This window comes from Spinacia oleracea, chromosome 6 (genome assembly GCF_020520425.1).
Source record: "Spinacia oleracea cultivar Varoflay chromosome 6, BTI_SOV_V1, whole genome shotgun sequence".
Classification (NCBI taxonomy): Eukaryota; Viridiplantae; Streptophyta; class Magnoliopsida; order Caryophyllales; family Amaranthaceae; genus Spinacia; species Spinacia oleracea.
In genome coordinates, this window is record NC_079492.1 from 32281783 (window position 1) to 32306670 (window position 24888).

Sequence of the window (24888 nt, forward strand, 5' to 3'; positions counted from 1 at the left end):
ATATACCATAAAATAGATGTTCTTATTTGGTTTATGGTCCTCGCAGTATTTTATTTTTCTCACATGTAATTATTTTATCTAACTAAAATAAAAATTTACCTAACAATTTGCTTTTGAATATGCCAAATTCTTAATAAAGTAAACAAAAATATTTGAAGCAATCTTTTAGGGACGGAGTGAGTAATTCACTTAATCACTGAATCATCAACAAATCACATTATCTCTTTGTCACTTAATCACTGAATCATCACACAAATCACTATCAATTTGAAAGGTTAAATACTGTTAAAACAAAGAAAATATTGTCTTTTGTCAGTGTGTTACGACTTACGAGTTCCATATTATTAAAATGTGGTGTTTTCTTGACAATCTCGTTACATGATACCAGTGAGGAAGATATTTCGTAATATACATATCACCCTATAAAATATCTTTCATCAATTAGTATGAGTTTCAAACTCTTTCACATGTTAACTTTAGCAAAAGCTCATGTTTCTCAATTTATTCACCATGTTCTAAATTTTTAAGCTCATATTCTAAATTAAAGCATGTTCTTAAATTATTCAAACATGTTCTAAATTTTCAACCATATTCTAAAATTTATTCAACCATATTATAAATTTATTCAAGTAATGTAAATATTCTCCATAGATATTTATAAAATTGTACCAAATATCGACCATAGTATTAACATTAGCTAGAGTGGCAAAGCGTCGGTAAAAACAAATTAAAATTAAAAGATCAAAGAAAAATTAAATTGTGTTAATAATATGAATACAAAGGGTCGGCTGAATCAGGTCGTTTATTCCCCTTATCTGTTGGTGCGCTTGTGCTTGGACCGGTGGGCGTGCTTGTGTTTGTTCTTGTATTTGGACTTGTGCTTGTGTTCGGCTAGCAATGGTTTATTCACCGTCCACTCCGGTTCGACCGCGGATGAAACATCTTTCCACGAATGACATACATTAGAGAAGTCAATGAAGCCTTCAATTGATCTCAAGTTCAAAGCAATTTGGCGGAGAAGATTAGGGGACAACATAGACCAATCACCCATCTTGTTTTTATTCACTTCTTATCTCTATGTACTTGAAAATCGCTGCTAATTGTATCACAATCATCAATGATCAATATTTTTTTTATATTTATAGGGTTGCAATCATAATTAGAATCGTATTAGGAAACTAATAAGACTGTAAGTATGTTCTTTTACAAAATTTATCAATCCTAAACTAAAACAAATTCTCCTAATCATATCCTAAACTAAACTAAAACAAATTCTCCTAATCATATCCTAAACCAAAACAAATTCTCCTAATCAAAGGCTTTCTATGACGCAATTGAATTGGCTACTATGACCACACTTCTTGTAGCAATTCATAGCTTCTTATCACCTGTGAACCTATGATAAGGATCACGCTAATCTAAGCTAATATATATCGTAGGAAATCAAATGATTTCGTCCAATAAAAAATAAGATTTTTAATTAATTTTTGAATTGAAAAAATTGAGTGTCACGTAGATAATTAATTAGGTGCCATATATAATTTAATTATTTAATTATTATTATATACAACTCCATCCCACAATAAAAACACTCTAATAATTTAAAAATAAATCTAAGATAAAATTCATCCAAAATCAAACACTAATCTAAAATAAATTCAATCCAAAATCAAACATTAATCCAATATTAGAGCGTCACGTGAGAAATCTAATGGTTTCAGCCAATGGGCGTGTTCGGCAGTAGCGTTTGAGGTAGCGGTTACCGTTTTGACCTAGTCAAGACGCTACTTGTAAAATGTGTGAGTGTTTGGTAAGGTAGCGGTTTAGGTAGCGGTTAGCGGTAGAGGTAGCGTTTGGGTAGCTTTTGTCAAACGTTAAAATTAGTACTCCCTCCATTTCTTTTTGATGTATCCATTTGGAATCTGGTGTAGTTTTTAAGAAAATTGAAATATTGGTTTGTATGGGTATAAGTGTAATGATTGGGTGTAAGAGAAATGATTGGGTGTAAGAGAATATAATAAATAAAGGAGTGAAAAAATAATAAAGAAATAAGGTAAGAGAGAGGAGTGATAATGATGGGTGATAAAGGAGGTGAGAGAGTGGGTATATGGGGAAGGAAAAAGAATTAAATATTATAGATGGGGAAAATTAGGTGGGAATATGGGTAGAATCTTTAGGTATTTTGGTAATTAGATAGAAATGTAAGGGTATTTTAGGATAAAATGTATTTCCAAAAATAGAATAGATTCTAAATGGATACAACAATATGAAACGCTTAAAATGGAAACGGATACAACAAAAAGAAACGGAGGGAGTAGCTTTTAAGGTAGCGGGTAGCTTTTAACAAATTTATAATAAAGTTTTAAATAATATTCTACCTTTTATTTTATTTTAGAAAGTCAACCGCTACTTTTACCGACCACACATATCAGTTAACCGCTACTTTGACAGCTAACCGCTACCCGCTACCATTCACCGCTACCCGCTACTCAACCGCTAATCGCTACCCGCTACCGCTAATTTTGCCGAACAGGGCCAATGAAAAATAAGACCTCGAAATTATTTTTAAAAAAGCTAAGTGCCATGTAGATAAATAATTAGGTGCCACGTAAATTTTTATTAATTAATTATTAATATTTTGCATATACAATTTTAATCCAAAATCAAACACTTTAATAATTAAAAAAAAATCTAAAATGAAATTCAATCCAAAAAAAATAATCTAATATAATATATAAAATATAGCAGTTGGTATATATACTCCGTATGAGTTTTATTTTAATTTAATAATTTAATATAACTCGTGCATCGCACGGGCTAAAATCTAATCTTTAACTATTGCAATGGAAACTGTATCTTGTTTGTTAATAGGTTTTGTATAGTCTATAAATACATTAGTAGTTTAGAATGTACTTTGTAATCTTTTACATATTTATGCAAAGGTTAACCGATGTCAAGAAAAAAAAATGCTCATATTCCTATGAAACAAGCCTCATAGAAATACACTCTTAGAAGTAGTAGTTATTAGTTCATCGTTATCAATTATTAAAGTAAGTTATATATATACTCATTTTCTTTAAATTTTAACACTTTTAAAGTTTAGTTACCTCTGTTGCCTTCTAATTAAGACATACATATTATAATTTATAAACGTATTGAAAATTGTGATTTTAGTAATAATCCAATATTGTTTATAATTTGGAATCGAATTGACCTAACTCGATATGAACCGGGCCAATATGATTTGAATCTGTTACAACCTGTCGTGTTCCAACCCGAACCGACCTGACGCGACCCTACTATAACCCGACCCGATATGACTCGAGACTGTTACAACACGGTTAAACCCGTTTACAACCCGACTCAATCAGACCTGACCTGATTATTCCCCAACCTAATATGAATCTGACCTGATATTTACCCAAACCGATATAAACCCGTGTCTACCATCCCGAACCGAATCGAGCCGTTAATTTTTCAACCCGACCCGATGTGATCCGATAGCCAAATAAACTCGTTTCAACCATAACCGATCAACCTAACCCAAACCATTTGTCTGAATTGACACCCCTACTAATTATAAGTGAGGGATCTCAAATCATTTTACCAAAAGTCCAAAACTACTTACTGCAAAGATCATATAGTAACGCTTGCGTTGATATTGTTATACTTATATGCTATATAGTTACGCTAATAGTCATACAATAATTTTTAATAAAGAAGCGACAATCAAAATTTTGGATAAATTAAGCAAAAAATTGATGGGATTAGATTAGATTCCATTATCAAGCTAGGGGCATACTTGTCATTCTCAAAGACCGTTGGGTCCCACAAACACTAGAACAGGACAATAATTATACTCAATAATCAGTAGGAGACAAGTGGAGGGTCATCCGATAACTTTTCTCTGATCCATTCATGGATATTTTATAGTGGGTCCCACTCACTTGCTCATCATCCTTATCCTTAACATTTTTTTTTACTAATTGCACTCCTTCACTCTCTAGTCTAGTCTCTCCTGCTCAATATTTAGCAGTACGGATTACCTCGTTTTGAATTGGATAGGGTTTTCGGGCCGTGTTATTTTAGATCGAATGAACTAAATTAGACTAAATTAAATTATACAAATATTAATAAATGGTACAACGAGGCTATTTCTAATTTTTTTTATAGGTAACTTTTAATATTTTATAATAAGTTATTATATGTCCGTCTATGATGATATTTGTTGATTACTTCCCTATATCAGAAATATTGAAATAAATTAACGCAAAATTATAAAATGGATGGAGTATTATCAACATTAAATTTATTGACTCCCAAAATTAATAAAGCTTTGTCAGCCAAAAATAATTAAATTAGGCATTTTTACAATACAACCACTTCATATTACTCCCTCCGTATTTATTTAAGAGATACACTTGGTCGGGCACAGGTATTAAGAAAAAAAATTGAATGAAATAAAATAATAAAGTAAGTGGAATTAGGTAGATATTTTAATAAGTAAACAAGTGGGGAACATGTCATTTTGGTGGGGTGGGAGGTGGGGTGAGTTTATGAAATTATTTGTTTAATAGGATGGTGGGTCATATGGTAGATTATATGTATTATTTAATTAGATAGTGGGGTTGATAGTTACTAAAAATGGCAAGTGTATCTCTTAAATAAATACGGCCGGAAAAGGCAAGTGTATCCCTTAAATAAATACGGAGGGAGTAGTTAGTAAGGTCCTATTCAATTCAACTTATTTTGTCTGAATTTATGTTATCTGGAAAAAAAAACGTATTTTGTATAAAATAAACTTATATGTGTGTAAAAATATCTGAAAATAACTTATTTTTTCTGCACTTACATTACCTAAACTTATTTTTTCTAAAATAAGTCGAATAGAACAGAGCAATACAATGCTAAATAGTTCTTATGTTCTTGAATATTGCAACATTTTGACTTTTACACTTCATTATTTACACACTCCTCTTTGACCACTTATATATTATGATTTATGTTTTTCAAAAAATAGAGGTATATGAGACCTTGTTATATTTGTCTCTATATAAACTTTTAATAATTTTACTTATACATATTTAGATACTAACTAGTGTGTGCCACGGGTGATGCCCCCGGTTACAATATTGGAAAATGTATGAAATTTTTACGCATTGTTTATATGTGTTGCAAATGCGAGTTTGACATTTTTATAATAACTTTCCTGAGATCGTTTATTTTATTTAGATGTGATATATTGTATGTAGTACGTATCAATTTTAAGTAATAGTGTTCTTCCCTTTTTGGGTTGTTAATATTTGTAAGTCATTTCTAATATCTAATAAATGTTTGGTGTATATGTTAAGATCCACATATGCTAACACAATTGTTGATTAATTAATGAAAAACGTGTTCGATCTATTATATGTAGAAAATGGACAAATTAAAAATGCGATTATTCAAAACCATTTTCAATAATGGTAACAAAATTAAATTTTCTTGCAATCACTATGTGGTGAAATTAGAAAATTAATAACATAAACTATGTGAAAAAATGTATAAATATACTTACACTAATCCTATCCCACCCTAAATATATTTAAATAGAGTAAAAAGGCATAAATAATAGTATAGCTAAGATGGTAAGTTTTCAACTATATTTCTTGTTAGTTCCATGCTTGAACCCTTTTTTTTTTTTGATTCAGAGGAGGAACAAGTCCTAAAATAAAGAAAATTACAAGAAATAAAATATTAAAAATAGAATATTAGGGAATTATGGAGGTATTAAACGAGGAAATGCCAATCCCCTCATATCCTCTTCCATAATTCTCCTTAAAGCTACTGGAATATTTCTCAAAATCACAAGCCTTTCTTCCTGAGTGACACCATTGTTAGCGAGCCAATCTGCTGCTCTATTCCCTTCGCGGTATATGTGGGTAATTCAGACTTTCCATTGAGGATTCTCAATCATTTCCCTGCAGTAGTTCAGCTTATGGGTGAAAGCTCTGTTTTCTTTTCTGTTGCTTTGCAGTGCTTGTATACATGCCAGGCTATCTAGTTGCACTTCGAGTTGCTGAATGTGCATATTGTTTGCTAAATCTAGTCCTCTCATTAGAGCAAGGACTTCTGCTTTGAAGGCCACGCAATGACCAAAGTTAGCTGAAAACCAACAATGTAATTCCCACCATGGTCACGGATTAGCCTCCACCTCCTGCTGGGCCAGGAACACCTTTGGCTGCACCATCACAATTCAAAATTTACCAACCTGATTTAGGAGGTTGCCATTTGATATGAGCTTCAATCCTCTCCTGTCCCCCACTGCTCATCTCATCAGTAATTGCAGCTAGGCTTCTTCGTACTTCATTAAAACGCACCTGGAGGAATCCACTGATGTCTACTGGCAGTTCTGAATGCCTTCCAAAAATACAGCAGTTTCTCCACCTCCAGAGCCACCAAGTTGTAACAGCAAAGAGTGTTGGCCAATATTCGAGCAGAGTTGTTACATTATTATCAACATTAAACACAATCCATTCCTTCACATTACCTTGCCAGAAACGCTGATAAGTTGTGAGTCCTCCCATTTTCTTCCACACTAATCTAGCTGCGGGGCAGTCTCTTAGAATATTAGATTCACCACATGTGTAACATTTTGGGTTGTCAGTCATATTCCGTTTAAATCTATTGGAGTTACCAAGTATACGGTCGTGGCAAGACAGCCATAACAAGGCACGCACACGCTGTTGAGCAGGAGTTTTCCACACCATGTCCCAACTATGATCATCCATTACATCTGTATCATATCTCATGATAATAATAACAGACTTAATCGAGAATTTGCCACCTTTCCAGTACACTAGATCCCCCAAACTTGGGTCCTCTTTCAGCTCATATGCTTGGATCAATTTTAATATGTTAGGCTGTAGAAAGGGAGAGAAGCTGTCCCATTTCCAGCCAGCTCCGTGCTCCCACATTTCTTCCATAGTGGCTCCTGCAATATCCATAGGCAATTCCTAGTCACCAAATCACTCAAGGGAACATCAGTTACCCATTTATGATCCCAAAAGAGGGTTTGTGAGCCTGTACCAACTGCCATCTTCATCCCCTCGCAGAATACTTTAGCATTCTCAGTAATGCCCTTCCATACATGTGAACCATCCTTTTTGCTTTCGAACATGTCAATATCATAACGACCGTTGCAGTATTTGGCACGCAGAACACGGGACCATAGAGCATGAGGTTCAGTCAGTAGTCTCCATCCCAATTTCGTCAAGAAGGCAGCGTTTGATTGACGAGATTATTGTATGCCAATTCCTCCATGCTCCTTGGGTTTCTGCAGTGTTTCCCAAGCCAAGAGATGGACTGCTCGTTTGTCCTCATCCCCTCCCCATATAAATCTTCTAGTTTTCTTATCGATTTCATCACAAATTGATCGGGGGATTTTAGAGGTTTGCATTGAGTAACAGGCAATAGTAGACAAGGTTGATTTTGCTAATGTTACCCTTCCAGCTAACTAAAGATACCTTGTCTTCCATCCTGCCAATCCACGGTCGATTTTCTCACAAAGGTGGCTAAAAGTATCCCTTGTTACTCTACTGGTGATGGTTGGCATACCTAAGTACATGTCGAAGTCTGTCGTGCTCTCCATTCCAAGAGCTAGATTGATGGAAGTTTGTGTGTCTTGACTGACGTTCTTTGAGTAGTAGACTCTAGATTTTGGCAGACTGACCTTCTGTTCCAGATGCATGACAAAATCTATTCAAGCAGCTTTGAATAACCGTGGCTTGGTCAGTGTCTGCTTCAGCAAAGAGAACAATGTCATCTGCGAAAAAGAGATTGGAGAGGAGGGGGCCATTTCTACTCGCATGTATGGGTTTCCACGCCCCATTGACGATAGCCTCCTCTATGATTTGGTACAATCGTTCCATGCACATAACAAACAAATAAGGTGATAGGGGTCCCCTTGCCTTATTCCTCTTGTGGGTTTGAAGGAGTTGGAGGGATCACCATTCCATAATACTTGAAGCGATGCAGAGGAGACACACTCCATGATTACGTTGATCAATAAGATAGGTAGATACATTTGCATCAAGGTGTCCCTATAAAGGACCAACGCAAACGGTCATACGCTTTTTTGAAGTCTATCTTAATTGCCATATACCCTTTCCCACCTTGCTTTCTCTTCATTGTGTGAAGCACTTCTTGCACAATTACAATATTGTCGGTTATTTGCCTGCCCGGGACAAACCTTGCTTGGGTATTAGAGATGAGTGTAGGAAGCAGTGGTTTTATTCGATTGATAATCACCTTCGTAATTATTTTGTACGCCACATTGCATAATCCAATCGGTCTAAACTGAGATGGGAGTTCAGGTTGATCAATTTTGGGAATAAGTACTATGTGTGTGTCATTCAGATGCGCGGGTAGGCCTTTGCCTTCGAGAACTGGTAGGATCATTTCATAGACTTTATTTGCCACAATATCCCAATTCTTTTGGTAGAAGATGGCTTGGAAACCATCAGGCCCTGGGGCCTTGAGGGCACCCAAAATTTTGACCACTTCATCAATCTCTAATTTCGTAAATGGTAAAGATAAACGATCCCAATCACGTTTAGATAACTCAGGGAATACATTATACGGTACATCAAAATAATCTGGTTCACCCTCCTCCATGAATAATGTTGTAAAGTAATCCACATTTGTTGTTTAACTAGGCCTGTATCATGAATCCACTCTCCATTTGCATCCTTGATTGCAATAATTTTGTTTCGCCACCTTCGAACAATCGTGCTCAGGTGAAAAAAGGTAGTGTTTCTATCACCATTTTTAATCCATTCCACCCTGGATTTCTGATACCACAAAGTTTCTTCCTGGGCAAGGACCATCTTCCATGTCAATATAGCCAAAATACATCTTTCATGTCATTGTTGATGTGACGCCTTGTCATATTTAGAGAAGGTGACATATGACGGCGTGACATGATTTGCCTTGAAGATTTAAGAATAGTATAGATGATTTCTTCGAACTTTAGAAAACATATTTTTTTATTACGCAATATTTACGAAAAGGAGTATATAATATTTGGGTCAAACTTTTAAATGTTTGACGACAAATAATCACGAACCTATAAAAAATAACATGACAAATTACGTGAGAACTTGTTAAATTGAGTTTAATTTAATATTTAACACACGTAGAATTTATTTAGAGACGAATGGAACAAGCATCAAATATCAATATGGGATATTTAGGGAGAAAAGTTTTTACATTAAAAGCTAGTAAATTTAGAAGTGACAAGTGGCAATATATATGTAGGTGTGGAAATAGCAAATTACCCATTTGTAAATATCCAATTTAAGATATTTTGACCACCAAACTTTGTCTATATAAACAAGCCACTCTATCCCTCAAACAAAATACACACAAACAAGCCACTCTCTCTTAATTTAAGTAAAATTTAGATCAAAATAAAAATAAAAAATGGTGCTCCTAGAAAAACTATGGGACGATGTGGTCTCTGGTCCTCACTCTCAGCGTGGCCATGAGAAGAAGCTCAAGCAACTCCAAACCCAAAACCTACTAACCAACCCAATCGGTACATATTATTTATTATTTATTTATTTATTATTTGTTATCATACGGTTGATATATGTATGTATATATGTGTTGATCATTATCTTGGGTGATGTTATTGTAGACGGAGATGCGGCGAAATGTCAGCGGTCGTTGTCGATGCCGGGGGCGACGGTGGCAAGTCCCGGAACACCGACGTCACCGGTAACACCGACGACGCCGAGCTCGGCACGTAGTAATGATAACGTGTGGAGGAGTGTGTTTCACCCAGGGAGCAACCTCAACACTAGGACTATTGGAAATCAAATCTTTGATAACCCTTCCCACTCTTCCTCTCCTACTGTTTATGACTGGTAACGTTGCCTTAATTTGCTTTATTATATTTATATTACTCCTCCGTACTAGTATATTTTTGTTACTACTTGTCACACATGACAAAATTATATTTTGTTTGGTAAAATTTAATTAATAACATGTAAAAAAAAATCTAACTAATTAACCTGATTAACTAATTACTTCAAATCTTAAAGATCTGCTTAGTAATCGTTTGGTTTGGCTAATTAAGCTAAGATTTACCTTTGAGATATAAAACAAAAAAAGTTATGACACGGATCGGACAAATTGGATGGACAAATTGGATAACATTACAAAGGATCCCTTGGAAGATGGATGATTGATTGTGGACAACATATTATCCCTTGGGAATTGGGATGATGGATGATACTAATTGATCATTGATAATGATAAACTAATTGCACCAAAAAAAGAAAAAACCAAAGAAGGATAAACTAACCTATTATTTATGGTTAACAAAGAAACGTTAACACAATCAAGAATGAAATACAAAAACTTATATATGATGGTAGTGTAAGACCAACTTCAATTCTTACCAATAGTTATATCCAATAGTCGGTTTAATCAAATAGTTACACTTTATTATTGTATATTTTGTGATATCGACGGTCTTGTATGCGAGACCTGAGACCTTTATAAGACGGTCTCATGGTTGATCTACAGTGGCCGACCCATGTTGGGGCCAAGGGGGCACGTGCCACCCCAAAAAAAAAAAAAAAAAAAAAAAAACTTAAATTTACTATAAGCAGCAATAAAAACTACACGAAATATACACATCAACCTCCCTTTTAAGATACATAAACTACTCTTGTTGTAGTGGTCAGCTTACCAAATCATAGTTATGGCCGCTTGTTTTGAGGGATCTAGGTTCGAATCCTTTCAAGGCGGTCTCTTCTCTTTTTTAAAAAAAATTTCTACATAAATTAAAGAATTTGTTCTCATCTTTATATTCAGTTGGACTATATACTTTATAAAAAGTTTCACTCCGACTAGAACAAAATAAAATCTATCAATTACTATTCTATGATAATAACATTTCCTAAAGAATGTCGTTTTGATTCTTATATTTTTTTTAACTTATAGTGAGATCTTTATATAAAAACAAATCGAATTGCTTAAAGGCTCATTTTTGTTTCTTCGCAAATTTTATTTGTCAGCCTCTTCTTTTTTGAAATTTATTCCCCTTAAAAAACGTTGTTTTGATTCTTATATATATATATTTTTTAAACTTATGGTGATATACTTATAAAAAAAATTCTCAACCAATTTGAACTTTTCAATCTCCATCTATATCGATACACAATTAACACCGTGAAAAATATCTTCGTCTTGTAACTACAAGTTACCTACTTTTCGTAACTTACTCTATTCCAAAACCTACCACAACTTTTTTTTTTTTGCACGGAGTATATATATTCTATAACTACGAAGTACTTGTCTACTTTTGTGCCACCCCTGACCCAAAATCCTGGGTTCGCCACTGTTGATCTACTACGTACCCTAAACTACAAAAACTGTATGATTAATGATTTTCCTACTTTTCGTGTTCAATTGTGTTTTTTTGGGTACGAGATCCACAAAGGGGAAATTGTCTAGATAAGATTAGATCTCACATCATGCTTACCAACTACCAAGTACTAACCACATTATGTTAATAATGATAGAATAATGATAGAACAAAACTAGTTAACCTCCATTTTGTCATTTGATGATTTTGATCGATGTCCCTAGTAGACCGGATCGTTTAAAACAAGTGTGCGGTAAAATAAAAATGAGCCGGAAAATTCTAATACAACGGTTGTACGTCACCTCTAAGTGATGATTTTTTAATTTTTTTTTTGTCTTCTCGTGGGTGAATTGAAATGCAATGGTTACACCACGTTATCGGTTGCACTAGATATTTCAATCGAATATAATTTGTTCTAACAATTCTATAATGATATTGATATCGCAGGCTGTACAGTAAGGAAACGAGGAGCAAGCATGTCTGAAATTGAATGACCTGATGACAGAGTTCTAGCTACTTAGTTGCCTTATGCTGTTGTTCGTCATTCATGATGATATTCATGAAATGTAAATATATAAGTATGTAGTTTATGCTGTTGTCATCGTCTTCAGACGTGAGTTTTGCTGTTAGTGTGGTTTTCGGGGCTAGATTTCTTTTTTGTTCTATGCTGCCTTTGTTTAGCTATGTACGTTATTTTCTGACGTTGCTGCTTGTATTGAACGTATCAACTATAAAATCGACGTTTGTTGATCAGATTCCAAGTCTACTGGTGTTGTCAATCAATTCTACAAGCTTCTGAATTGCTTTCCTGAGATTTTACAGCTTCTGGTTATGGATGACAAAAATTACAAATTTCATAAGTTCTGATATTTCTGTTACAGAACAGTTTCCAGATATCACTCAAATATACATTTCTGGTCTAAATCAACTATAAAATTGACGTTCGTTGATCAGATTCAGGGTGTACTTGTATTGTCAATTCTACATGCTTTTGAATTGTTTTCCAGACATTTTACAGATTTAAAGTGATAGAATTGCAACTTGCAAGGGTTAGGGGATATGAGTCTTCTTGGAATTGAGGAGAATATGGCGTTGGATAGGATATAGTGGAAGAAGAGAATATATACATTGATGACTTCATTTGACTTACACAACTTTCATTTTGACTTTTTTTTTGTACGTATTTTAAACTTCACTTTATTTTTATCATCTCTTGTAATATTTTTTCTGTAATATATTTATATTTCTCTTATCTTACTTTCATTAATTTCACTTTATCCCTCTTCCTTGTTTATCCTTTCAACTTACCGCTCATTTCTAGGAAAACATTTTGGGAGTTATTGTTGTTGTTGTTTTACAGCTTCATGCTGCTTTTCTGGTTATGGATGACACAAGTTATAAATTTTGTAAGTTTTGATACTTCTGTTACAGGACAGTTTCTAGACATCACTCAGATTTCCATTTCTGGTCTAATTTGATGATTCTGGAGTTCATGCCACCTTTAAACACAAATGAGAGCGAAAATCATCATTTGACAGTCCACACCTCCACATTCGACTTTTTGAAATGAAATTTTATGCGCTAATCTCCGATGGTGAAATCCATAAGTTTGTTTATAAGATCATGTGGTTATCCACTTCCTTTTAAATTGCACAGAATTCATGTTAATGCCGATGCAATGTGTAACACCATACTGTAAGCAGAGTATCAAATTACTGTCTGCTTCTCGTAAGAGCTGCTATTCCATCAGAAACTATAAAACTTCATGAATATAAAACTCAAACACACACTTTGAAAAAACTTCAAATATACAACCAACGAGTTTAACAATGCTTTTTGGCCAGAAAGAACATCCCTCCTCTAGGTCAAAGAAGCTTATTATAGCTTAATACAGCTGATACAACACACGATTTTCACTTTTCTTTACCTACAAAGAGTAACAAGATGTTTCCAATTGGCAATTGTTCTTACATTATGGGCGAACCAGAGTCAGGAAAGCAAGTGACTAATATGATTGAAGATTATCACATTCATCTCACATTCCCAATTCTGGTTCGCCCATGCAAGGACAATCGACCAATGACAGCTGTGTCAATTTTCTGCAATTTCCTCACATGAAAGCTTTGACGTTTCTGTAGGATCCAAATACCACTTAGTACCTGTCATAACTTGCTTGGAATAGTATCTCGAGAAAGCTTTTGCATAGTGCTAAGATGAGGTGAGTTCCCTAACAGGTCCTGTTTCTGATTCATGAATTTTGCAAATCGGGAGCCCTTGCTTTGTTTTCCCGTATCTTTTTGCAAAGAGGGATCTGGATCAGGTGAAATTGATGGCATCATTGCCCACACTGAAGTAAGATCCTTGTTCGCTCTATCCAGTTGCTCAAGGAGTGAGGGATTCTCCATGTCTGTGGAAAGGGAGACATGCATGTTATCAGGAATGTTCTTATTGAAAACTTAAAGCTCAATAATAACCTCTATATATGTGGAGCTTGCAAGAAGATGAGTTAGAAAAGAAAATTGTTACACTTTATAAATCAAGAAACTCCAGTAAAAAGCTGTCAATTAATGCAGAAAAATGATGCCCAATCCAGTAAATTGAAGGAGACAGCCATACTTGTTTTCAGTATGGATGAAGAAAAGGACTTTTCATTGAGTTATTACTGCCACTACAAAGCAAAAAACTATGGAGCATCAATCAATATAGCAATAATTTTATCCATAAACCCCCTGTGGAGGGTAACGATTTCTATTCTGAATGCCTTATCAACATCGGGAAAGTTAAATTCTGTACTACATGCAAGCCACAAATCACGATTACCTTTAGCGAATATGAAAACTGGTTCCAGAGCTGCGGATGGTATGCTGAAATTCATGTGTGGTATAACTGTTCCTCCACCATGCTTTGCATTGCTGTACACAAATATCTCAGATCAACAAGGACACCATACCAAAACAATTGAGCAATCACCGCAAAGTGCATTCCAACTCGGGGACTATGTATCAAGAACAACAGACATCATAGTACATGGAAGAATTCTCCAGCAAGCAAATGTTAAAACTCACACACAAGTCCAAAAAGAAAAAGAAAAAAAGTCTTCCCATTTTAAATTTAGTATCTAATTATCAATTACTAGTTTATGAGAAATTAATTGATCATTTCAACAACATTAAGTAATAAAGTAAAATTGGACAACATAAAATAGATTTACTTGTGATATTAAGAAAACGTGAAATTGAAATATATGCAATATTATAAAATTTAAAGTTGTCTAAATTAAACAAATCCTTCAAATTAACCACATTTTCCCCCTTTATTTTATGTTTGAACTAAACAATTAGACATGTCAATAGTTATAGGGGTCGGAGTAGTTAATTATAGACGAATCCGTAGTTAAGTAAGGATGTTTATTTGTTTAACTACGAATCATATGTCAATAGCTATAGGGATCGGAGTAAAGTAAAAAAAATGACAGCTTTTGAGAAGATTAAAAGTAAGGATATATATTTATTATATCTGCACATTATTCTTCTAAAAATAAAATTATACGGACTAGATGAAAATATTATAAAGAAGATTAATTAAATATAGAATGAAAATATTCTAGTCAAATATACTCAAAAACTTTCCGTAAAATAATAGGATTAACATAAATAGAAAAGAAAAAAGGAAAAAAAATTAGGTGGGAAAACTTTTAACCAGGAGTTGACACGTGTCATTTCTGGTGTCTTTTTAAAATATAATACCTCCGTATCAAAATGATATTTACACTTTCCGTTTTAGTTCGTTTCAAAATGTTCTTTACACTTTGCTTTATTCTATTTTTGGACATGAAACTTTACTATCTTACCCCTATTACCCAACATCATTTATCACTTTCTCTTATTTTACATCATTTATAACTTTCTCTTATTTTATTCATTTTTTCTTACATCCACCCACATTCAAGTACGGGCTTGTGTTAGGCCCGGTGAGTTTATCACATACCTTGTCACGAGGGCAATCATGCGACCGGATGAATTGACCACGGCACCCCCACTACCACCAGGATGCACTGCGGCTGTGGTCTCCAGCATCACCGGGATCTCTTCTGCAGGACTTCCCTGCAAAGCTGATAGGTCTAGCAAAGGTTTTTTTGCCTTCACAACTTTAGCAACCACACCAGATGAGATTGTTGGTAACAAATCTGGACAAAGAGTTTTAAAGCATGCATAAGATGGAGGTCTGGACAGTAGGTAAAAAAAGGGGAAACAAGTACATTCATTGACCAAATTACACAAGACTACCCCATCTTTGCCACAAAAGAAAATGAAGAAAACCTTTTGGGGAAAATTGGAAGAATGGGGAAGCAAGGCTTTTATATGAAAGACAGACACCAAATCCTGTACCAAAGGGTGCTAGTCATAAATAAATGATATACAAGGCTACAAAGAACAGTATTTTCTGAATTTGACTTGGACAGGTCAATATTCAGTAATCACAATAACAATGGTACAAAAGGCTTTAGAAATGAGATGATAAAGAAAATTTCTGATACAAGTAATTAAAATTTGATTATCCCATTGATTGAAATGGTTCACATCGAATTAGAGGGCACTCAAGAAACATGAAAAATCTTGGCACTCTTTGGCACAACTTGGATGTTCTTATAGATATTGGTTGTTTTAGTTCCTACAGTTAGCTATTTGATTAAGCAAATGGGGGAAAGAACGTATTTGGTAAACAAATAACTGGATATTGGTAGCACATAGGATAACATATGAAAACCCTATAGAAAACACACCATGCATTTCAAGGTGTATCACAAAGCAAGCAAAGAAACAGTATATAGACTTACCACATCGAGGCCCTAGCAATCCATGTCCAATTACAAATGCCTTTGATCCTGGAGAAGGGCAAGGAAGGTCCACATGGATAGGCCTTAGCTGGTTTGGAACAGATTCAAGCTGAAGCAAGGAGATGTCTAGAGGTCCTTTAGAAATATATACTACTTTAGCATTACACCAAAGCCACGAGTTCATAAGATCAATGCGGACACTTATCTCACTATGAACTTGGTGGTTTGGGTTAAGTCCATGGTTTTTATGCTGATAGTTGAGAGGATGCAAAGAATTTGACTGGACAACTGTGTTCTTCTTCTCCCCTGCATGCCTAAGAGGCATGGAATCCTCTAACAGAAAAAATGTATTTTTAATTCTGGTTTCATCAAAGCCACTATGTATAGGAGTTCTGCCAAATCTCCATGGCTCCAATAAGTGAGCGTTTGTGAGTATCAAGCCTTGCTCGTTAAGAAGAACGCCAGATGCCCATACTCCATTGTTCAAGGTAATGAGACAAACAGAAGGCATTGCATGTTCCACAGTCAATGGTACAGAGGAGAAGCTCGCAGGATGCTTCTCAATTAAATTAAGAGAAGATCTACAATTCACACAATTCAATGTAGATGTCCTTGTGCTACAGAAGTCTTCAGCGAATTGAATTCGCTCTGCCCTTTCAGACACCCACTGAAACAAACCATTGCAAGCACCTTCTATTGCTTTCCATGGAATTATTACCTGTAATCCAATGGTAGCTCCTTATCTCAAGAACTCGTGAAGTTTCGCAACTAGAATTCAATTTGCAGAAGTTGAGTTACCGTACCTGAATTTCAGCACCCCCAGCTTGCCTTAAAGGTCTATTAAGTATGCCAACCAGGCATCCATTTTGACCAAAGATTGGACTCCCTTCCATACCTATTACATTAATAGAAGCTGAATCGATGCCTTGGAACAGTAAATACAAAAGGTAATCACCAACAAGGCAGAAAGCACAAACCCGGAAGACACCGAATATCAGCCATCAATAATGAACAATCCACTGATGTTGATGGATAGCAATTGGAAACAGAACCCACTGATATGCTGATCCATGCAGAAAAATGCATCATCCAGTCAGAAACCATAATGCGGAGAAAAAAAGAGCACATGATAGATATGGAGCTCTCTTCTTGGTATTTTACACTCAGTACTCGTAGAATTTTAGTTTCTACGCAGCAAAATACCAAGAGCAAGTGTTCTCCAACTGACAAATGGTAAAGAAGAGCCAAGCAAGTTTGAACAAGTGCAAAGACAATCAGTATGTTAATCGGACACATGTACGAGTATTGGATACAGGTACATTTCCAAAATTCTAAGTGTAACACAAGTCAAGGCTTTGGATATGGGAGCAGGAACATGGCATTCATGAAACATGTTGCTAAACTTACACTTTTTCCATGTGCTTTTTACATACAAACATACTAGATACTAAACACATATTTTACATTGACTTGTTTGCTAATTGATAGTTCTTGTATATTTAGATATCAAGACCGTTTTTTAGCATAAGTCGCACATTATTCATGATATGAGAATAAATGAAAGGTTGGAGAAAGTTGAAATGTCGAGTAAGGATTCCATACACTTGGTGGAAAATCGAATACAATAAAATTCAAAGTAACATAGGTACAGCCTCTACCACATCCAGCTGAAGAATGACAAAAGCAACAAAGAACAACAAAAGATTTGTGGATAGTGCATTCCCATTCAACCCTTCTTAGATCACAACAAAAAATATAAAGATAATGCAACTTAAATCAGAGCGGTCAAGAAAACAACACCCCAGTAGATTCCCTTGTATGCTCCAAGAAGGCAAGAAGAATTAAAAAGGATAACATAGGTGTCAAATTCTACCTATTAAAGAAGTGCAGCGGAGACAGTGCTCCAAAGGGGGAACCCACTGAAACGAGAAAATCTCCTCTCTTATTCGAATTTGACATCTTGATCTCTGGCCTCTCCTAAAAAAAAGTAATCCACCCTGTCATTCCCATGAAGATGTAATTCAAACATATAAGGCAACACAGAAATTAAATAGTTGGGACATTGATACTTCACCTTATCAAGTAACGAGGGTACTTGAAGAAAAGCAATTCTAGTAGCAACCTTAGCCATCAGATCCACATCCCTCAGTCCCTCAATTGAATATGAAGTGTCACTCTTTTCCTGAAAATAACTGGTTCAGTATCAGTCTAGAAAGACGAAGAGTTTAGGGAGAACTCCTACATAGTATCAAAGGATTTATCAAACCAAAAGAATAGCATTTTCACCAAACAAACAAACATATTAACTTCAGAGTTTAGGGAGAACTCCCTACATAGTATCAAAGGATATCAAGCTAAAAGAATAACATTTTCACCGTACTATCAGATGGCTGAGATCTATAATTGACAGTGACAGGAGCAGTCATTAGACTCATTACAACTTTAATTCTTTAATCTGAGACAGACTATAATCAATTCTTGCACTAGCAAAAAGAAAAGATCCTCGCATTAAGAAAAATGCAATCCCCATATCCCCTTGCACTCTTGCAGATGATACAGAAAATTAAGGTATATTATCTAGGTTAGCAGTTGGCACCATCATGTTAACTGATTTTAATGTTCTAGATACTTCCACAGCAAATTAAGCAATATTGACTATGTTTCACTTATCCACATAAATCTGATAGTCTGCTTCCAGATGGTATTTTTCATAGAATGTAACCGAATCAAGCCAGAAACATGCTACTGAACAAACATCACATACATACTGGCACTGTACATCAAAACTTTCACCAACAAAGGGATAATCCTTATGATCAATAGGTGGTGAAATTAATCTTTTAAAATGAAAGCGATAGCTAAGCTTCACCAGTTAACACTACCAAACTATATATTGTAAGGAAAACCATGAGACAAGAGAATAACACAATTACATACTGATTACATGTGCCTTATTGCATAATGAATTATGGAAGGGCTAATGAGTTCCATACTACAGATTAACTTTCATAAAAGTACACCTTCAATTCTTCAAACACTAAACCTAAGGAAGTTAACAGGCTCTACGTCATAATCAGCTTAAATAGAGACAAATACAGCAGCGTAACTGTGACACCAACCTGAGCTTGCACAGAACCTTTAAACTTTTGAGAACTGTCCCTGCGAGCTGCCAAGGACCAGCCTATCTCCCAACTATGCTCCAATGATCCAGAAGAAGCTTCAATAAGTGATTGGATTGCAGATGAAGCAGCAGGGACATCCACCTTCAGAGGTTCATGGCAGAGCGTACTAAGAATTTACCATCAAAAAACCTTGATAACTATTCAAGACAAGGAAGCTGACAATGAAAATAGCAACGGAAAAACATAAGGCTCACCCCGATCTTATACACTGCTTATGAAAGGAATTATGAGGCTATGAGCTAAGGAACTGGAAAGGAGCACATTACATGATTACATTTAGAACAAACAGAGCTTCAATCAAAATTAACCGAACAAAAAAAACAAAATTTCAATAAACAGGGCATCTAAAGCATCAAATACTTTATCTAATAACCTGCTGTGATTCTACTGCATTTAATCATTAAAATTCTGTTCATATACTACGTACAAAGTATTTCTTAGATTATCATTACCATACAAAATGGGATAAAAATTCCAAATAATCTATCTTGATAAGAATTTTTCCCCCCCGTAGAACAACCCCTTGCATAAAAACATGAACTAGCTTCAATCACCATTGTGAAATTTAAATTTCGAAAACCTGCTCATCTAAAGAATCATAATTTTTTTGCCTAATAACCATAGAACAACCATTTAATCATATAAATGTTGCTCATATGTCAAAAAATTATCAAGACAACAAATGGGATTAAATACTGAAAGCAGTATGCCATATTATGAAGCGTGAGCCCAAACCCACAGAATTAAAAAACCTACCAGTCTTAAAACTTCAGCACCAAACCACTTCGGATGATCATCAGCAAACGCCTCCTGATTTTTCTCCATTCCTACATTCACCTATGGATAACACATCCGACATTAATAAACGAAACCAATACACCCCAACCACATCACAATAATGAGGAGAACTACCTCGACCATAACATCGATTCGAGCTCCAGGAATCAACTCAGGATTACCCTAATAACATAATCACAAGCAGTATAACCATTAAAACCCAACATAATAAACAAACAACACAACATGGGCAATGGAATTGAACCTGGGTGTTGATCAATTTGGAATTTTGTGACAGAAAAGGCTCAACAATTGACGCAACAGTAACAATTACAGCACCCTTTGCATGATTTTCACTGCTAACAAGATTATGAGGCAACAGTAACCCTGAAGCTGAAAGGGTAGTTTTGCCAGAACTGTATGACAACAAAAAATAGATTGAATTGTGGTTTAAAAAAGTTAGAGAAACAGAAGTTGGAATTCAATTCAATAAAACAATACTTGTGCGATAATAACCGATCAACCCGTGATTTTGGCATAGTTCATAAATTTCGAAATACAATTTTAAGCTGCATATATCAAAACCGGACAAACGAAACCCCAAATTAGCAGGAATTTTGAAGTTTGGGACTTACTGATATTGATGAAATGCATGATTTCTCATCTTTAGACCTTTTGGGTCCTAAAAATTATTCAAGCGTAGAAATTCAGCCAAAAATAATTAAAAATAATCATGAAAATTGAAGAGGGAGAAAATAGAGAGAGATAGCTTACAGGGCCGTTGATTCTGACCATGGCGGAAAACTTTCGAGCAAATTCAACCATTTCAGGGAGTTCCATGATTATGTTGGCAGAAGAAATATTATTGGAAGGTTTTGACAAATCCAGAAAACCGTCTGATTTTATCAGGGGAAAAGGCTAGGGATACACTTGGTGTGCAAAGGTATCTTGCACACCACCTATTAAATTATGCCACCTCACAAATCCCACTAAAAAAGGAGAGGGAAAAGCTTTGTGGAAAAAAAAAATTGGGCGGCAATTATTTTCAGTGATTTGCGCCATTTTGTTCTCTTGAGCGGGATGTATTTGCGCCAAAATACCCATTTTTATTTTTGCGCCAAAATATTTCTTCAACTCAACTTTCATCTTTCACCTCCATTTATAAAAAGAGGAACTGCAAAGCAAAAAATATTTCTGGTTTTTATTTCTAAAGTGAATGCAAATTATGTGATTATTTTTTCCCACTCTGAATTTCTATTTATCTTTATATTTTCCGCCATTTTTGAAGCTTGTAACTATCTCAATGAATTTCTAATTCTAAAGTACTGCAAATGACATTTTCGATGCAGCTTAACGTTTGCCATTAAAGAAACTTCCATGGTTTAATAATGCATATAACCTGTTTGATGAAATTACTAAGAGAGTTTCATTTAGTTTCATTAAGATTTAATTAGTTTCAGTTACGATATACTGGGTGTAAGAAGGTGTAGAAGAGAACTAGATATGTAATGTGTTATTATTCGACTTTTCGAAACTGGAAATGATGTATTGGAAGTGACAATGGCTGCTTTGTTTAGTTAAGTGACAATGGGATGTTGAAGCTACATGAAATCGTATGAGTTATGTCTATGATGCTATAAATTGAATAAAAGATACTCATAAATGTATTTTGATTTAGAATTTGAATAAAATATACTCTCTCACATAAAACCAGAAGTAAAAAAAACCAGATAGAAAAAAAACCAGATAGAAAAAAAAAGAGGAATTTTTTTTCCACCATTCAGTAGGATCGAACACGGGTTTACCATAGTGTAAAGATGATTAAGCAACCAATTTAGCAGGGGGTATCAGCACAACATAGTAAGCTATCAAATTTTTTATATAGAGGAATAACAAATTAAATGAAGTTAATAAGAAGTTTAATTGTGTATAGATTTTATTATACTTGTAATGCTCCCACAAATTCACACAAGAACTCCTCAAATATAAAATTATTATTAACAAAATAAATCAAAATAAAAATAAAACTATTTTCTCCCAATTACCCTTTTTGTGCATTACGAATCGGACTTGGGTTCATAATTCAACATATCTATAACATGTGGTGAATACTCAAGTGGCGAAATTAATTCATTTGTCAAGCCTTCACGACTTATTTTATTATTGAATTGTATTATAGGAAAAGGTGTGGTCATAATAATCCTATTGTATAAAAACGCTTATAAAATTTTCTAAAGTAATGTCATCGTAACAGATGATTTTGCAATGATAAATAAAATACGATAACAACTAAAACCATCTACTTTAAGATGAATTATGATGTCGTGGAATCTTTACAATTTTAAGTACATCAACAAACAAATAAAATCATACTCTCCATCTAAATAGATGAAAAGAATTTATGTTTAAACTATAGACGTGTGGATACCCGCTTGTCATGATGGTCACTGCAACCCTGACATGCGTGCAACATGAGCAATTTTTTTTAAAAAAAATCGATCAGTACATTAGTTTATGGGATCATTCTTTTTAAAAAAATCCGTATTTGAAGTGTCAAATAAATTTGTATTGCAAATTAGACGTGCTGATACCCCTTTGTCATATTGGTTACTTGAACGCTTCCTAAACTTCATAAAACATCAGGGTTCGAATCCTAACAAGACTTTAGGATTTTGTTTTTTTTTGTAATATCACATGTTTTATGGGATCAATATTTACATAAAGAAATCAAATATATTTTTTATGTTTTTTCCCTATCTAAATATTGTTTGATCCTTTTAAAACAAAAAAGATTTTACGTAAAATATACCCCTCCAAATTAGGAATTTTTTTTTTATATCATATATTTATGGGATCAATATTTGCATGACGAAATCTTTTTTTTTTTTTTGACAGCACATGACGAAATCAAAATCGATAAACCACAATCATTATGGCTTTTATTTATCATATGTACTACAAACCCTTTCCAAGAAACTAAAATCATGTTGTATTTTTTTTAAATCGATCAATACATTAGTTTATGGGATCATTCTTTTTAAAAAGAATCTGTATTTGAAGTGTCAAATAAATTTGTATTGCAAATTAGACGTGCTGATACCCCTTTGTCATATTGGTTACTTGAACGCTTCCTAAACTTCATAAAACACTAGGGTTCGGATCCTAACAAGACCTTAGGATTTTGTTTTTTTTTTTTAATATCACATGTTTTATGGGATCAATATTTACATAAAGAAATCAAATACATTTTTATGTTTTTTTCCCTATCTAAATATTGTTTGATCCTTTTAAAACAAAAAAGATTTTACGTAAAATATACCCCTCCAAAAAATTCGTGCAACTTTGATCAAAATTAAAATAGTTTCAAACGTGCATATAATTATTATCACTGCCAGTGCCCCCCGCTTATAAATAAAATTCATAATAAAATTTCAAATTAGGAATTTTTTTTTATATCACATATTTATGGGATCAAAATTTACATGACAAAATCTTTTTTTTTTTGACAGCACATGACGAAATCAAAATCGATAAACCACAATCATTATGGCTTTTATTTATCCTATGTACTACAAACCCTTTCCAAGAAACTAAAATCATGTTGTATTTTTTTTAAATCGATCGGTACATTAGTTTATGGGATCATTCTTTTTAAAAGAATCCGTATTTGAAGTGTCAAATAAATTTGTATTGCAAATTAGACGTGCTGATACCCCTTTGTCATATTGGTTACTTGAACGCTTCCTAAACTTCATAAAACACCGGGTTTCGAATCCTAATAAGACCTTAGGATTTTGTTTTTTTTTAATATCACATGTCTTATGGGATCAATATTTACATAAAGAAATCAAATATATTTTTTTCCTATCTAAATATTGTTTGAACCTTTTAAAACAAAATAGATTTCCATAACACTGAATTAATACTTCGTATCTATTTCTTTATGATTTTCTGAAAATTTGAAATGATCCCGTAAAAATTATAGTCATAATAATGAAATTTATTTGGCTTTACAAGGATTCGAGAACCCTAAAAGTCGCCATCGTTTCCGCCGCCGACAAAGGCCACCATTCATTCGGCCAAATTAATGAACAAGAACAGCAAGAAGAACAACAAGAACAGCCTAAAGCCGGAAAAACTCTTAAATCCCAATTTAACTAGAATCCCACAGTAACTAAAATCCCAAAATAACTAAAATCAGAATAACATATTAAATTATTTCAATGAAACAAATTAAAAATACAGAAAACCTTAAAATCCCAAATTAACTACGAAGAACACGAACAACCACAAGGAAAAGCAAGATAAACCACCACCGCCGCCGCTTTTCCGCCGCCGGTAAAAGTCATCCGCCAATTAATTGAAACCAAGAACATGCATAAGAACAAGAACAATTAATTTATTCGTTGGCGGTCTACGGTGCTTCCCCTCTTCACGAGCCCGGGAAAAAACCAGCGGAAAATACCCTATAACATCCATAAGAACAAGACCAATGTAAAAAATGATAAACCAGAAAAAAACTTGAATCCATTGAAAAAAAATGAAGAACAACAAGGAAGAACAAGAGATGGAGAGAAACGTGAAAGGGAAGATTGTAAAAAATGTTTTCTCTCTCCTCTTTTTTTTTTTTTTTTTTTTTGGAATTAATTATTATTTATTGGAAAGGTAAAAGATAT

General features: G+C 34.2%; 2 protein-coding genes across 2 annotated transcripts; one reads left to right on the forward strand and one right to left on the reverse strand.

The window, feature by feature from the left end:
* Positions 1 to 9388: 9388 nt before the first annotated feature.
* On the forward strand, positions 9389 to 12169 carry LOC110804984 (auxin-repressed 12.5 kDa protein). The gene is made up of 3 exons (XM_022010578.2): positions 9389 to 9577; positions 9680 to 9908; positions 11864 to 12169. Exons 1-3 carry the CDS (start codon positions 9463 to 9465, stop codon positions 11898 to 11900), a joined length of 381 nt encoding a protein of 126 aa, XP_021866270.1. The 5' UTR covers positions 9389 to 9462; the 3' UTR covers positions 11901 to 12169.
* A 1017-nt stretch (positions 12170 to 13186) lies between these two features.
* On the reverse strand, positions 13187 to 21120 carry LOC110779883 (glyoxysomal processing protease, glyoxysomal). The gene is made up of 14 exons (XM_021984340.2): positions 20987 to 21120; positions 20848 to 20894; positions 20478 to 20628; positions 20348 to 20395; positions 20192 to 20272; positions 19373 to 19516; positions 18328 to 18435; positions 18127 to 18230; positions 17231 to 17316; positions 17057 to 17148; positions 16254 to 16971; positions 15404 to 15602; positions 14237 to 14328; positions 13187 to 13823 (listed from the first exon to the last, which is right to left on the reverse strand). The coding sequence occupies exons 1-14, from the start codon at positions 21050 to 21052 to the stop codon at positions 13579 to 13581; spliced, it is 2181 nt and encodes a 726-aa protein (XP_021840032.1). The 5' UTR covers positions 21053 to 21120; the 3' UTR covers positions 13187 to 13578.
* Between the last annotated feature and the right edge of the window lie 3768 nt (positions 21121 to 24888).

Coding starts and splice junctions, on each gene's coding strand:
- LOC110804984 (XM_022010578.2), top strand. CDS start 9,463: ATGGTGCTCCTAGAAAAACTATGGGACGATGTGGTCTCTGGTCCTCAC. Junction 9,578..9,679: donor CCTACTAACCAACCCAATCG/GTACATATTATT, acceptor ATGTTATTGTAG/ACGGAGATGCGGCGAAATGT. Junction 9,909..11,863: donor TCTCCTACTGTTTATGACTG/GTAACGTTGCCT, acceptor TTGATATCGCAG/GCTGTACAGTAAGGAAACGA.
- LOC110779883 (XM_021984340.2), bottom strand. CDS start 21,052: ATGGAACTCCCTGAAATGGTTGAATTTGCTCGAAAGTTTTCCGCCATG. Junction 20,895..20,986: donor TGGTCAGAATCAACGGCCCT/GTAAGCTATCTC, acceptor AATAATTTTTAG/GACCCAAAAGGTCTAAAGAT. Junction 20,629..20,847: donor CATGCATTTCATCAATATCA/GTAAGTCCCAAA, acceptor GTTGTCATACAG/TTCTGGCAAAACTACCCTTT.